The sequence below is a fragment of the Ceratotherium simum genome, chromosome 14 (genome assembly GCF_057802395.1).
Source record: "Ceratotherium simum simum isolate JZ-2026a chromosome 14, ASM5780239v1, whole genome shotgun sequence".
Classification (NCBI taxonomy): Eukaryota; Metazoa; Chordata; class Mammalia; order Perissodactyla; family Rhinocerotidae; genus Ceratotherium; species Ceratotherium simum.
In genome coordinates, this window is record NC_141913.1 from 8,253,988 (window position 1) to 8,269,806 (window position 15,819).

The 15,819-nt window shown below is 38.4% G+C and overlaps 1 protein-coding gene across 1 annotated transcript in view; it reads right to left on the reverse strand.

Annotated features, from left to right (window-relative positions):
* Positions 1–9,025: 9,025 nt before the first annotated feature.
* Positions 9,026–15,819, reverse strand: part of RIOK3 (RIO kinase 3) — a 32,364-nt gene continuing 25,570 nt past the window's right edge. The window contains exons 9-13 of the mRNA XM_014780298.2: positions 14,288–14,447; positions 12,826–12,906; positions 12,648–12,737; positions 11,660–11,767; positions 9,026–10,694 (exon numbers count right to left, since the gene is read on the reverse strand). Coding sequence (XP_014635784.1) covers positions 10,587–10,694; positions 11,660–11,767; positions 12,648–12,737; positions 12,826–12,906; positions 14,288–14,447 — 547 coding nt within the window. The 3' untranslated portion in view covers positions 9,026–10,586. The remainder of the gene's footprint in view (positions 10,695–11,659; positions 11,768–12,647; positions 12,738–12,825; positions 12,907–14,287; positions 14,448–15,819) is intronic.

Consider the following 15,819-nt stretch of genomic DNA (forward strand, 5'->3'; position numbering starts at 1 on the left):
GTAAAATAATGCCTGCGTGTTTATGGTTTTTATTAATATGAAATATTGTGTGATAGCTGGGCCTAGTAGCGGTCTCACTGTGGGTGATGTTTATATAAGAGGAAACTTGAAAATAGAAAACTCTGCAGATCCTGGGGGAACGGGGAGCCCTTCTTAACTATTTTCTGCGTGTCATGGATGGAAGGGCTGCTGCGTGGCCAGGCTGTTTTCACGTGTGTGCCGCACATAGAATGTCACACAGCTGAACCGCACGTGCTCGCAAGCAGGGCGGTGAGTGTGTAAATGGGCCGTGCTGTGTAGAGGCGGTGGCTGCGCCAGCCACACGGCCCCCTGCAATCTACACAGGAAGGCCAAGTCACGCATGGTGTTGAATATCAACTCTTAATAGATTATTAAAATAAAGGATTTTCTCATGGTACCTCAATAATTTTTGGTTCCTCTGGAACCTGGCAACATTAAAACATGGAACAACAATTAGCAAAATAATTGGGGTCTTTGTTTTCATTTTTTGTGAAGGCAGGAGTTCTTGTATCTACCTAGGCAGCTGGAAGCTGGGAAGCCCAGAGAAGAGAGGCTGACGTGCTGCCACAGTGAATTTGCTGTTTTGAAAGCGATAGCTGAGAGGCTGAGGCACCAAGCAGAAAGGGAGAGAGAAGATGCTGAAAAGCTGAGCAAAATGTATTTTCAGATACACGTGGGGCTGCAGTGAAGGCACAGTCCTGGTAACCACCAGGCTTTCAGTGGGGCCCTGAAGGGTACTCCTACTGGGAACAGGTAACTCCGAATCAGCAGCGGGGAGACTGAAGCGCAGCCCGGAATCAGCCCACCCCTTGATGGGGTTGCACTCACCAGCCCCGACTGCCCCTGGGTGTTAGTGAATCAGCAGTAGGTTCATAGTTGGTTTGTTTTCTTCTGTTTTTCTATTTTACCAGGCGCTTGTGTTTTCCAGAGCTACCGAGAGCTCAGTGTAACTCCTGGTGTTTAAGATAAGCAACTTTACGGTCATGTTTGTTTTCCTCCCAGAGTTACTTAAAAGGTGCTTCTGACAGTTTCAAAAACCTAAACACAACATACAGGCTTTTCTGTTTTTGTGGGGTTTGTTTTTGTTGTTGGTTTTTTTTATGACAGATGTCTAGAAGGATATGTACCAATATTTTTATAGTGGTTCTCACTGCTTGTCAGGTTTTTATGACTTTCACTTTCTTCTTTGAACTGTTAAAATGCCTTTTAGTTTTAAAGTGAGCACGAATAATTTTTATAAAAGCAGGTGTTTTAAAAAGTAAGTATACCTATATTCACTGGCAAATCTTGACTATATATTACTATTTTGCAACCTGCTTTTCATTTCATAAGTATTGTGTGTGTGAATGCGTTTCCTTACACGTCTGTATTTGCATGTATATGTGTAATAAAAAGTGCCAGGAATAATGTAGATAGATGGTTGTTGTACTGTGAGTGATTTCTGCTTTCTTTTTTCTACCTTTGGCATTGTTTGAATTTTTAAAATATATGTGTATTATCTTCATAAACAGAAAAAAATGTTTTTTAAGTAAAGGGTAATAAAAGATACAGAAAGGTCCATAAAAATGAACTAATCCAACCAGCCATCTCATGCCCCTCTATGGCAAACCCACCATGAGGTCACCCAGCCCCTGTATCAGCAACTCAGGTAATAAGGAGCTTGTGTCCTGCCAAAGAACCTAGTCCCTTCTTGGACAGCTAGTAAAGACTTTTTTTAATTGAACCAGATTCCATGTAATGCCCAACCCAATGCTCTGAATTTTAACCTTTGAACCACACAGTTATACCACTCACATCTTCAAAATGTATTTGAACTTCTACTCAAATGTGCCAGGCACCATTGTAGTGCTTGGGATACAGCAATAAATAAAGCAAGTAAAAATTCCTGCTCTCATGAAGGTTAAAGTTTAGTGGGTAGAAACAGAAATGAGTAATGTGTGTCAGATAGGGATGAGTTCCATGGAAAAAATAAATCAGGAGAGATGGAAAGGGAGTGATGGGGTGATCGCTGTACCATTTTAAATACGCTAGTAGCCAGCCTCCAAGATGGCCCTCAGTGATTTCTACCTCCTGGCATTCATGTCCTTGTGCAGTCCCCTCCCGGGCTGACCTGTGTACCGGTAAGATATTGCACAAATGACAGAGCATGCCTTCTGAGGGTAGGTTATAAAAGACATTGTGGTTCCTGCCTTACTCTTTCTTGGATCAGATGCTTTGGGGAAAGCCTACTGCCATGTCTTGAGGACACTCAAGCAGCCGTTTGGAGAGGCTGCTGCCTCCAAAAGACTGAAGCCTCCTGCTGCAGCCAGCAAGCACCCGAGGCCTCTTGCCAACAGCCATGTGAGTGAACCATCTTGGAAGCAGATCCTCCAGTGCCAGTCAGCCCTTTGGATTGTAGCCCCAGCTGACATCTTGAGAGACCTCATGAGAGACCTTGAGCCAAAACCACCCTGCTAAGCCACTCCCAGATCCCTGACTCAGAAACTGTGTGAGATCATTGTTTGTTGTTTTAAACCACGAAATTTTGAGGTAATCTGTTACGCAGCAATAGATAACTAATACACTCTGTAAGAAGATGACATTTACACCAAGACCTGAAGGATGGAGACTTGTGGATAGCTAGTGGAGGAACATTCCAAGCAGAGGGAACAATAAGAGCAAAGGCCCTGAGGCAGGTGTGTCTGAGGATTAGCAGGCAGGCCCATGTGGCTAGAATGGGATATGCGAGCGGAGGAGGAGTAGGACGTGAGGACAGAGGTAACATGGAGCAGATCTTAGGGTGTTATAATCATTTTGGATCTTACTCTGAGTGAGATGAGAATCCATTGGAGTATAGGATTTTGAACAGTAAAGTGATCTGATTTAACTTCTGTTTAAAAAAGATCACTCTGGCTGCTGTTTGAGACTAGTCTGAAAGGGGGAGCGAGCCAGGCAAGAGCAGAAGCACGGAGACCAGTTAAGAGACTAACTTGAATCAGGAAGTGAGCAGTGGATGGAGTGAAAAGTGGTGAGATTCTAGATACGTTTCTACTGGATGTGGAGTAAGAAGGAAAGTTTGAGGTGCCCACCTGACATCCAAGCAGAGATGTCAAGTAAGATGTTAGATATGAAATAATTGGAAAATGTTGTTCAGCATAAGTTCCCTTCTCCCACTCATTATTTAGTTAGGCACTGTGTTCATTCATTCAGTCATTCATTCTAATATTCACTGAGCACCTATTACATGCAAGACACAATTCCAGGTGCTGGGGTTCCAATGAAAAAACATCAAATCCCATGCCTTCCTAGCACTTTCATTTTAGTGGTGAGTCTCACCTACCTTATGACATATAAAACTCATAAAACAGTAGATACTACAATTATTTTTATTTTAAAGATGAAAACAAAGAGACCTAAAATGTCTAAGCAGAGGACTCTCTAGATTAAGAAAAACTAAAGATATACAACAGCCATATTCAATGGATAAACCTTGATTAGATCCTGGATGCAAAAAAAAAAAAAAAACCATTATAAAACAATTTTTTTAGGACAGTTGGGGGAATTTGAATATGGACTGCATATTAGACTATATATGGAATTAATGTTAATATGTAGACCATCCTTCTTAAGCCATCCACACTTGAAGTAGTTAGGCATGAAAGAGCATCATGTCTGCAACGTCCTTTAAATGATTCAGGAAAACAACAACAAACACTATAAAGAGATAGGCAAATGTGGTGAAAGGTTAACAGGTGAATCCAGGTGATAGGTATACAACTTTTCTGTAGGTTTGAATTTTTTCAAAATAAAGTTGGAAAACTTAAATTTCAAAAAATAAAGGATTCACACACATTAGGATAGTTGCCATCCAAAAAAAAAAAAAAATCCAAAAAATAACAAGTGTTGGTGAGGATGTGGAGAAACTAGAACCCTTGTACATTGCTGGCAGGAATTGCAGCTGCTGTGGAAAACAGTTTGGAGGTTCCTCAAAAAATTAAAAATAGAATTACCATATGATCCAGCAATTCCACTTCTGGACATATACACAAAAAATTGAAAGCGGTGACTCAAACAGATATTGGTACACCAATACTCATAGCAGCATTATTCACGATAGCTAAAAGGTGGAAACGACCCAGTGTCCACTGACAGATGGAGAAACAAAATGTGGGATACCCATACAATGGAATATTATTCAGCCTTAAAAAGAATAAAATTCTGACATATGCTACAACCTGGATAAACCTTGAAGATATTATGCTAAGTGAGATAAGCCAGACACAAAATGACGAATATTTATATAAAGTACCCAGAGTAGTCAAATTTAGAGAAACAGAGTTGAATGGTGGTTGCCAGGAGTTGGGGGAATTGGAGTTGAGTGTTTAATGGGTACAGAGTTTCAGTTTGGGAAGAGAAAAAATTCTTGGAAATGGTGGTGAGGGTTGCATAACAATGTGAATGTACTTAATGACACTGAACTGTATGTTCAAAAATGGTTAAAATGGTAATTTTTGATATATATATATTTAATCACAATTTTTAAAAAAAATTAAAAAGAAAAACGGAGAGGAAAGAAAAAATCGACTTAATTGCTCAAACCACAGAGCCGTTAGTCCCGGATCTGGGTCTCAAACACAGGTCTGTTTGATTACCAAACCCCTGCTGTTAACTCCTGTGCTACCCTGCCTACATAAGAAATCAATACTCTTTTCCTTTCAGTAGAGAACCATCAGGTCCTAAGTCTTTTCCAGGCTAAACACCTTCAAATTCTTTGGCTAATCCACATTCGACATGATTTCCAGTCCAATTCTAGTTGTCTTCCTTCAAATACATTCTCATGCCTGTGTCTGTTAGAGCTGCAGTTCTCAAACTTTTTGGCCTGAGAACACCTTTGTACTCTCAAAAATTATTGAGGACCTCAATGAGCTTTTGTTTATGTGAGTTATATCTAGTGATATTTGCCATATTAAAAATTGAAACTGAGAAATTAAAAGATGATTAAGTCATTTAAAATAACAATAAACCCATTACATGTTAATATAAAGAACATTTATATGTGAAAAATAACTGTTATTTTCCAAAACCTCAGTGAGAAAAATGGCACTTTTATATTTTCGTAAATCTCTTTAATGTCTGACTTAATAGAAGAGAGCTGAATTCTCATGTCTGCTTCTTTATCTGAGATGCTTTGTTTTAGTTGAAGTATATGAGGAAAATCTGGCCTCATGAATATAGGGAGTTGGAGAGGGGAGGGGTATATTAAATAGCCTTTTCAGGTAATTGTAGATATTCTTTAATACTAGACCAATACTCAACAAGTGTTGAGTATTATTAAAGGTTAGCTGTAATATAGAATCTGAAACTGTATCAATGAATTCTTTGTATTCAGTTACATTAAAATCCACTGGGCTTACTTGAACTTTGAATGGATCTCTTACCCATCATATTGGTTACCTATTGCTCCAATACAAATTACCCCCAAAACTTAATGGCTTGAAACCACAAATATTTATTATTTAACAATTTGTGTATGTCAGAATTTGGGAATGGCTTCTCTGGGTAGTTTGACTCAGAGACCCTCATGAGTTGCAGTTACGATGTTGGCCGAGGCTGCCGTCATCTGAAGATTTGACTGAAGACGTAGAGGATCTGCTGCTAGCCTGACTCACATGGCTGTTGGCAGAAGGCCTCCGTTCCCCATGTGGGTCTCTCTATGGGCTTCTTGAGTGTCCTCAAGACATGGCAGTTGGCTTCCCCCAGACCAAGGGATCTAAGAGAGAGCAAGGCAAAGCCACCATGTCTTTCTGAACTAACCTCAGAAGTCACACACTATCACTTTTGCCATATTCTACTCGTTAGATTCACTGAGTACAGTCCACATTCAATGGGAGAGAAATTAACTGCCATCTTTTTTGAACGGTTGGGTATCAAAGAATTTGTGGATATATTTTAAAAACAGAACACTTATAGATGATTTTGTAACATCATGCATTGGTCATCTGGAAAATATTTGTTCACTGAATTACATGGACCTTTTAAATGTTGATAATTTCATTATGTTTTAAAAAAATCATACATCAATATTACTACTGATCTCACTAGATATCACTATACACCTATTAGAGTGGCTAAAAGGTAGTGATTATACAAAATGCTAGTGAGGATGCGGAGAAACATATATTGCAGGTGGGAGTATAAAATGGTACAGCCACAGTAGAAAATAGTATGAGTTTCTTACAAAACTAAACACGCATTTATCATACAACCCAGCAACTGTACTCTCATGTTCACGCAAAAACCTGTATACAAACGTTCACAGCAGCTTTATTCAAAACAGCCCAAAACTAGAAACCACCCCCCAAATGTCTTTCAATGGGTGAATGGTTGAACACTCTGGTATATTTCACTCCCAGATTCCTGTTGTTTCACAAATCTGATACCTGGATCCTTTATATCATCAATCAAGTCATTGCTAAAAACAATGAATAAACTAGGGTTGATATGGAAGTCCTGAGTCTCCTGAATCTAGTTTGACAAGGATTGGCTAGTGGTTACTCAACAGCTTATCTTACCAATGTTACCATCACGTCGTCTGTATTCTTCCAGCTTTGGTGGGGGAGACAGGGTAATAGCATAAGTCCCAAATCCTACCTGTTGTATTTCCCTATTTCAGTCACCCTGCTTAATGGTTTTTTAGAAATTCATGCAAGCTCAAGTGATAACATAATTTTAATAATTCTATATGCACAATATACTCGTCTTGTTGAATACCTTCTTCCCCCTTTTAAAAGGGCATTGGAGTGGCCCTCTGCAGATTTCTAATAGCTTCCCATTCTCCATGATTCCTCATCAATCACAGGTGATGTTCCCACAATCTCATCTGAAATTTTCCCTAATATCTTGGATATTTTGCACCCAAGAAAAATTCTTAAATCAGTTGAAGCCATAGGATGCCCTCCCCAACACCCAACCACCAAAAAAACTTTGTATCTACCTTGGGCTTTGTGTTAGTCTGCTTGGGCTACCATAACAAAATACCACAGACTGGGTGGCTTAAAAAGCAGAAATTAGTTTTCTCACGGTTCTGGACAATAGAAGTCCAAGATCAAAGTGCCAGCAGAGTTGGTGTCTGATGAGGCTTCTCTCCTTGGGGTGCAGATGGCTGCCTTCTCATTGTGTCCTCAGGTGGCCTTTTTTCTGTGCTGAAGTAGAGATCCCTGGTGTCTCGTCCTCTTCTCATAAGGACACCAGTCCTACTGGATTAAAACCCCACCCTTATGACCTCATTTAACCTTTATTACCTTCTTAAAGGGCCCATTTCTAAATACAGTTATCACATGAGAGGTTAAGGCTTCAACATATGAATTTGGAGTGGGGGGGCGCATTTGGGGGAACAGGCTTCAATTCCTCTGTCCAATGTTTTACCACTTTCCAAATGATACAACTTCAAAAAGATGAAATAGATGAGTAGTTCTGTTAACACTTCAAACAATGGATTCATGTTTCTTCTTCTTGCTTCAAATTTTTTTCAAACCCTTTTGGATGTTTTCCACATTTTTCATAAATCTTGGTTCATTTGGTGCTTTACCCAGATACTGTTCTTATGGTTTTGTGTCAAGTATTCTGCTTGATAATATGTTCTTTCTGTCCCAAAAAGCATTAAAAAGATTTAAAAAAAGTTTAGAGCTATAAGTAGTAGCTCACTTGTTCATTCTGTGATGAATACCCCCCTCCCCCCTCCATCTGCTTTCTTATCTTTCTACTATCTTTAACTCTTCAAAAAGCTAGCTATGTTTGGGAGAAAGTTGGAAGGCCTAGGATAGCAAAAGTAATGCTGTTCTGGAATGTAACCTTTTCATATTTTTGAATTTGGAAACAAATAGTGGTTAAGTTCGGTACACTCCGCTTCGGCAGCCCAATTCGGTTCCTGGGCACGGACCTACACCACTTGTCTGTCAGTGGCCATGCTGCGGCAGCAGCTCACATACAAAAAGAGGAAGACTGGCCACAGATGTGAGTTCAGGGTGAATCCTCCCCAGCAAAAAACAAAAAAACACAAAAATTAAGAGACTTTCAAACAAATAAACTGATGTCTCCAAGTATGAAATAAACTTTGAAAACTTAAATCATTCTTTAATTTTTGTGTAATCTCTACAAAACTCAAATAGAAAAATATATATCTTCAAAAACATAAGTATTGAGGTTTGAAAATAAAATCAGATGAACTTTTCCCACCCAATTTCTAAAGTGCTGGAAAACTCAGAATTTCAAAATGTGCAGACAACAATCTCTTCTGATGCCCAGAGCCTAAATGAGCAGCAAAAACCCTACTGCTTCTAACATATCTTAGGGCCTCCAGCTCCACCCTCCTTAAGGGTCCACCATGATCAACATTTCACCGTCAGCTGCCTTGCTTCATCTGGCTTTCTGTTCAAAGATATATTTTTTTAAAAGAGACTAACATAACATATGCTGAGGAAAAGAAATTGGCAGGGATGTATGCCACATTATAAATGGTGGTTTTTGGAATATAAGGGACTTTCACTTTAGCATTTCTGAAATTCTGTAATATTTAAATTCAAATGAGCATGCATGTCAGTTTTATAAGCAGAAAAACTGATATTTTTTATAAAAAGGAAACTAGCAATGAATTATCTTGTTGAAATAAAAATTCTCTAGTCATTCTTATTTTGATAACTTATCTTTTAGATATTCATATATCCACTTCCATTAAAGTGAAGCAAAATATCCTTATTTCTATATTTTGTGTTTTTCCCATTTGTATTTGGTTCTTTAGCAAACCAATATTTTCCACTTTGTGAAAAATTTACTCTCTGATCTATACGAGGGGAAAAACCTATTTGTAATGTGAAGTAGGTCATTTAAAAGTGAAATTTAAATATGGGAAGTTGAGGGGGAAAAAAGCTGCTTAAAATACCACTGTTTAATTTTATACAGAAGGGGTAACTTAGTGCCAAGACATAAGTTACTACAAGGAACAGGAAGAAACCACACAAAGAACCAATTCTAAAATGATCTCTTCATGTTTAATTTCTTAAAAAGCATGTTCACAGCACACTCCAAGAATGCCACACGGCAATGGTTTGCTGCTCTTTGTCAAACAGAGTATGTCAGAAAATAAAACAAGTTTCAAATGGTTAATGGTTTTTAAAATCAGTTCTCTGAAATTTCTGTAAAGCCTATAATCACCAGTCATCTAAATCTTTGTTTCAGAGTAGTAAACATTTCAGAAATGTAATGATATCTACCCAAAATCACACTTCTCTGAAATGCAGTTAAAAGCTATACAACAGAAACAAAAATAAATACTTTCCTTGAAAGAACATATTTGGCATTTTTAAATAACGTTAAAGAAAAAGCTTTCAAGTGTAAATGATGTTTAGATTTTTACTTTCTATTACCAGACAGAAAGTTTGGGTCTTTATTGGTTCCAATCTGACTTCAGTAATAGGAGGAATGATGACACTTTAGTTAATGAACTTCAATCCTAACAGAGCCAACGTACTTTTTCCAGTATAGTGCTTGCTTTATTTAAGAAGTGGCTTCCAGCCAGTACTAAAGATTATTAAAAATGAGGCCAGACAGTTCAAATCAGTTGGTTAATTTGGTACCCGAGTTGTTTTATACACTTTTCATCATTTGATTATTTAATGTTTCTAATTAACTTGCTATATTTCTCTCAAAATCCATCAAAAAGTATATAGTTTGAGTGAAATGTAAACTGAATTGTTTCATTGACTTCATCAGAATGTGTCAAACATGGTTAAATATTATATTCTATCCTTCCAGATAATTTACATTTTCATTATAAATGCAGGGTAGCCACACCATGAGTTATATCCTAACATTTCACCTAAATGTAGAAAAGCTGAAAGTTAATTTTAAAAAATTTGGATAGTTAAGATTTTATCTCTTTCAGAAATCTATGATGTCTTTTCTTGGATATGAGTATGGAAAAGTAGAACTCAGTTCATATGCATGACATACCAATAAAAAGTACTTTGCTTATGTCTATATCCGTCAGCCATTCTAAAACCAAATTTCCATCTATAAAACCTACTAAAGAGAAGAAAATTTCCTTTATAGAGTAATGGTCACAATCTGGAAAAAGATTTGAGAAGGCCGAATTTTAGGTCAATAAAATATTCAAGGAAAGATGCAACAGGAAACAGGGAGTGAAGAAAGCAAGTGTGTTGTAGTAAAGCCCCCCGTGAACACATCTGTCCTTCCTCCCATGTTTGGAAATGTGACCTAAATTTCAAAAATTCTCATCAAAACATTTTATACCATGAATCCTGTAAAATCAGGTCTATTTCAGCTAGATAACTTGTAGCTGTTAAAGAATTACATTATCCTGTTCATAAGATGAGAGGTAGTGACATTTTATTCTCTCAATGCTGAGCTAAAAATTCCACACACCTGGCAAATGGGTTACAAGGGGAAAAGCACAGAAGCACCATGGTGCACTCCTCCTGTTTTGGTATTTCAAGTCACCCATAACTTCATTTGCCCCTGGCAGCTGACAATCACCACTGTGTTAACAATTAAAGCAGTGGGTATCGGTGCTATTCATCATATAGGACTGGCGGACCTCCATCATCTTTCAAAAATGAAGCAGCTTTCCTTCCATTCTTCTGAACATGATCTTCATTCATTTTCTCCAAAGCTTCTATCTAGAAAATTAATACATTGAGTCCATTTGTCAAAATCCTCCTTCACAGAAACCATACTTTAGATTGAACCAGTATTTTCACTCTCTTAAAACTAGGTCATTCCTAATGACGCTGGTCTTGAATTAGAATTACAGTGTATGACACATATTACAGTGTGTCACATACATGTATATCAGTGTGACACGTACATGTATGGTTTTTACTTGATTATATTACCAGGGTCAATATTTAGTGTCTTTATCAAGCTAGCAACTGGAATCAGATATGTCTTACTGTGTACTCTATAACGCTTTCTGGGAACAAGAAAGAGGAAATTCTAATATTTCAACAACTGTAACACCTACTTACTGAGCAACAGTACTGAGCTAGAGGCTGGATTTACCATCTTCCTGTTACTTCTCCTCTGGCCTCAGGCTCCAGCACAGCTTGGCCAAATGCAAGTCATACTGTGGAGTTCTGGAAGAGACTCTATGATCATTCTCTGCTTTGGTATGTTCTTGGGAATAAGTAGTTGCTGTTTCACTTTTTAGCTTTTGTTCAGTTTTAAGAGATCTTCTCTGGAGGGAGATTTTTGTATGGCTCTATAGACCCATATTATAATGACTGGGTATTTCTAAGGATGGCCAGTGCTAACTTTCTATATTCGGTTAAAGGCAGGGACCATGTGTTACCCAGACATGTCTTCACCAGTCAATTTCCTCATTCATAAAATAGGGGAAATAGGAGTATACTGGAAATGTGTTATTTGTCCATCTCAACCAAACTGTGAACTCCTTGAAGAAGTGTTTTGCTGTATGTTTATCCTAGGGTTTAAGCCCAGAAAGAACCAAAACAACATCTCAAGAAAAGAAAAATCTCACACTAATTTTGTCTTTGAGGGGAAGAGAGGATCAAGTTAGCTCTGGGTTTCAGTTATCTCCTCTATCCAGCACTCCACCAGCAAGGTGAAAAGTAACTAAGCTTACCTCAGCTAAGAAATCAGCTTCATTATCTGCTGAGATGTTTAAGCCCGAAACAGCATTGAAGAGTTCTCGTTCACCAAGGGCTTCCTTTACTCCTCCTTTCTGGAAAAACTAGCAAAGAAATATAAGAAAGTCAGTAAGAGATATTAGCAAGGTTCTCTTCAAAACTAAAAACAGGGAATAGTATACTTGTAAGACACCACTGAATTCCTCCGCAATTTTTAAACCCAGATTTTCCCATTTCAGGTTTAACTATGCTCAGGTTCTACTTGCTTTTTGTCCTGTCTTACACATCTGTGCTGTCTTCCGGATTAAGTCTTTCACACTGCACCTTCAATAGCTATAAAAATGAGTGGTTTATAAAATTGCTTGGCATTGCTTTAAATGTTTCCACTCAAAACATTCATTAAATCCCATGACCTACAATTTTCAAGCAGCCTCAGAAGTTATTTCCAATATGAAGTTATTCTATCATTTACAAAGATCATTGCTATCTCAATCTGTTGCTAACAATTCATTTCCTTTAGAAATAGCAAACGAATGTGACCCAACTCTGTGATTACTTAGTTTGACCTTCCCTAATCTGTTGACTCTGCCTCACAAACAGTAATCAGACGCTGTACCACTAAGAAGATTATTCTCCTTTAAATGGTAATAACAATGGAAGTAAGCCCCCAGGCTTGCTATATGCCAGCTTCTCTTTAAGTGCTGTGCATGTATTAAATGTCTATTTGACTGCTTAAATATCTGGAGCCAAAATAAAAACCTATTCTATCGGAAATTTAATTCAATGGCTCAAATGTGAGGCATATAATCAAATTCTTGCTGAAAATGAAATCTGGAAAATTGATCTTAGTATTTTTATCTTGAAAGCAGCCAGTAACCAGACTCTTCCTTCAATTTCTAAGAATATCTTACTTATCTTAGGAGTGAGCAAAACATTTGAATCTGTTATATCCCATAAACAAGACATATTAATTTACATGCCTACCTGTGAGACATTCCTACAGTCACGGAACAAGAACTCCAGGCCGTGAGGATGGGTCGGTTCTACAGACTGACTGACATCAATCAACCAGACCTGTTTAAACATAGAGCAGTGACTTCTTTACCTTCAGGAATGTACATCAAGTCATTTAATCTGAACATTAACAAAATGTGCTCCTCACCTTCCCAGCATGCCACAGCATGTTATACTCGCTGAGGTCGGCATGCACGAGTGTACACTCATTATACAACTGCTGCATCAACTGTGAGGAGGCAAGGCAGACATTTAGGACACGAAGGAACAACTCTAATTTACCTGTACAACAAAAATTTCTGTGTCAACCAGTATTTTCCAGAAAAAGCAAAACTAGGGTAAAGAACTCACCTCCTCTTTGCACAATCTAGAACTGGGCTTCCTTTTTGTCTTTTTTTAAGGTAGGGTGGGCAAACAGTGAGACAACGGAGGGGAGGAGTGTGTACCACTCTACCTCCTTGTCCACACGACAGCAATGAGATCAGGAAGGCCAGAGGCAGACCTGGATTCCCACACGGGTAAGAGAGTAGCCATGTCCATGGTTACTAACCAGGGGACCTAGGCTCACCTTCATAAAAGGGTAAACATCCCATTGAGACCTCTATGGAGTGTATACGGTTTCAAGAGAAAAAGTACTTCCTGCCAGACATAGTGGGAAAGAGATATTCTGATAAATTAAGTGGCATTATATTTTCCTCACTGATGGTGACTCCTAGTATTATAGTAGAAATCAGCATTAATGTGCTGTTTCCCAGCCTTAATAGAAGCAAATCGGAAAAGTACATCACTGCTTCGTCTCTTCCCCAGCCACCCCACTGCCAAAAGAAGCCAGAAAAGTGGACTTGATTTTCCTGTGAATGTTTTCCTACTGGAGCAGAGAAAGTTGAATTATCTCCCTAGCTGTATCTTACAAAATTGATGTGGATAACACTTTCATATTCACATCAACTACTGCAGGACAGGAGAGCTCCAAGCAGAGACTGTGTGAAAAGCATGTTTCTCCACTATTCAATTAAAACAATACAGAAGAATAACGACAATATTAAGAGCATTTTCTTAAGCCAGAGGGACCTCAGATAGAATTCAGTTGCTGTCTTGAAGCATAAATAGGTTCCTGACATGCCTTCTAAATCTAACACCTGCACACATGGAGAAACCACTCCCTACCACCTTCAGCTTTATCATCACTTTCTTATAATGAGATCAAATCCACTTCCCTCTAATTTCCCAACAACAAAGGTATTTCTTTCACTGTTAGAGCTCTAACATTCAAGAAGGCACACACACCAGTGAGGCACTAGATCTGCTAACTGTAGTAATGTCAGATTTTATTTAGTGAAGGTTTGTGAATAACAGCTTCATGCTTCTATGTCTCTAATGCTAACAACTGAGCCTTTACTTGCTCCATAGGTCTATGATTTTTCTAAAACTCCTCAAGACACCCACATACTGATATAAAAAAAACTCCTCAATGTTAACATTCCTTCACAAACTTCAGTTTGTCCTTGTGACATCACCTTAAAATAGTACCCTTTTAGGAAATTTCTTTAAAGTTTAAAGGAAATATTTTTAAAAGTCGGTGTGTGAGTGCTGTGAAAGGCACAACTTACATGAAGAGTTTGATAGTAGGCCTCTTTCATTTCTTCACTACTGAGCTTTACTTCTTTTAATTTAGGGGCTGGAACTTGATCATGGCCAATAAAAGACATAACTAAAATGTGTTTCTTGAGTAGTACAACTGTTGGACAAGGAATTCCAGCTCTCTGCATTCTATACGGAAAGAAATGATTAAGAATGTAAAGATCAGAAGGAGAGACTTTCACTTAGTCAACAAATATCTAATGAAGGCCTGCAATGAGCTGGCACTATGTTCTACCCTGGAGACGTGGGAATGCAAAGACAGTAAGACACAGCCTCTGCCCTTATGGAGCCCATGGACTAGCGGAAATGACAGATAGGTGATGAGATGATTACAGTGCAGCGTGGCACGTGCATTAGCAGAGGTGGGAGTAGGAGCTCTGGGAGCACGCAGTATCAAGGAAGGCTTATTAGAAGAAGTGGGCAAACAGGAATTAGCCAGATTGAGACAGTGTGGGGAAATGCGAGTCTAAGGCTGGAAGCAGCTTGTGGAAATGCATGGAGGCATTCAAGAGCACAGTCCATTTGGGGAATGTATATACATCAACATAGCTGGATCTTGAATAGGAGGAAGGTCAATGTGGTTTGAGGCTACAGAGAAAAGTAGGCTCCATATCAGAAAAGGACTTCGAACTTTACACTAAAGACTATAGGCGCTGTTGAAGAATTTTAAGAAAGGCAGGGATGAGATCTCAGTAGTATAGCGAAAGAGACTGAAGGGCAGCAAGACCTCTTAGAAAATTATTCTACTTAGAAGTCCTACTAAGTAGAAGAATTTTGCAACTAATAAATACGGATAATTACATTTAAAAGCAAACACCTTTAAAAAAACTAAAATTAAGCTCTTAATAGATTAAGATCTGGGAAGGTTTATTAATGAGAAAGATCATTACTAAATTACTTGGTAGACAGATTCTGCTTAGAAAATTCAGAAACAAGTCTAATTAATTAAAGTAAAATGCAAATTGACTGGTAAGACTCCATCCCCACCAAATTAACCACCATAAGAGGTAATAAACATTTTCTGAAACAAAAAAGTAAAATCATTATTTATAATAAGCCTAATTGGAAGCTGACAAAAGATAGCATTTAGATATATGACAAAATGTCTTAGGCCAAAAATGACTTCATTTCCCTCAAACTTTATTGAGGAGAGAAAAAAGAAAATGGCCTATTCATCCTAAAAGTATGAACTCAGAGGGCCGGCCCTGTGGCGTAGTGGTTAGGCTCGTGTACTCCGCTTTGGCAGCCCGGGGTTTGCAGGTTCCGATCCCAGGCGCAGACCTACGCACTGCTCATCAAGCAATGCTGCTGCAGTGTCCCACATACAAAATAGAGGAAGATGGGCACGGATGTTAGCTCAGGGCTAATCTTCCTCAGCAAAAGGAGGAAGATTGGCAATGGATGTTAGCTCAGGGTCGATCTTCCTCACAAAAAAAAACCAGTATGAACTCAGGTTATACACATGGAAATGTTTTCTAATAGAAAGCCTCATTAAACACTA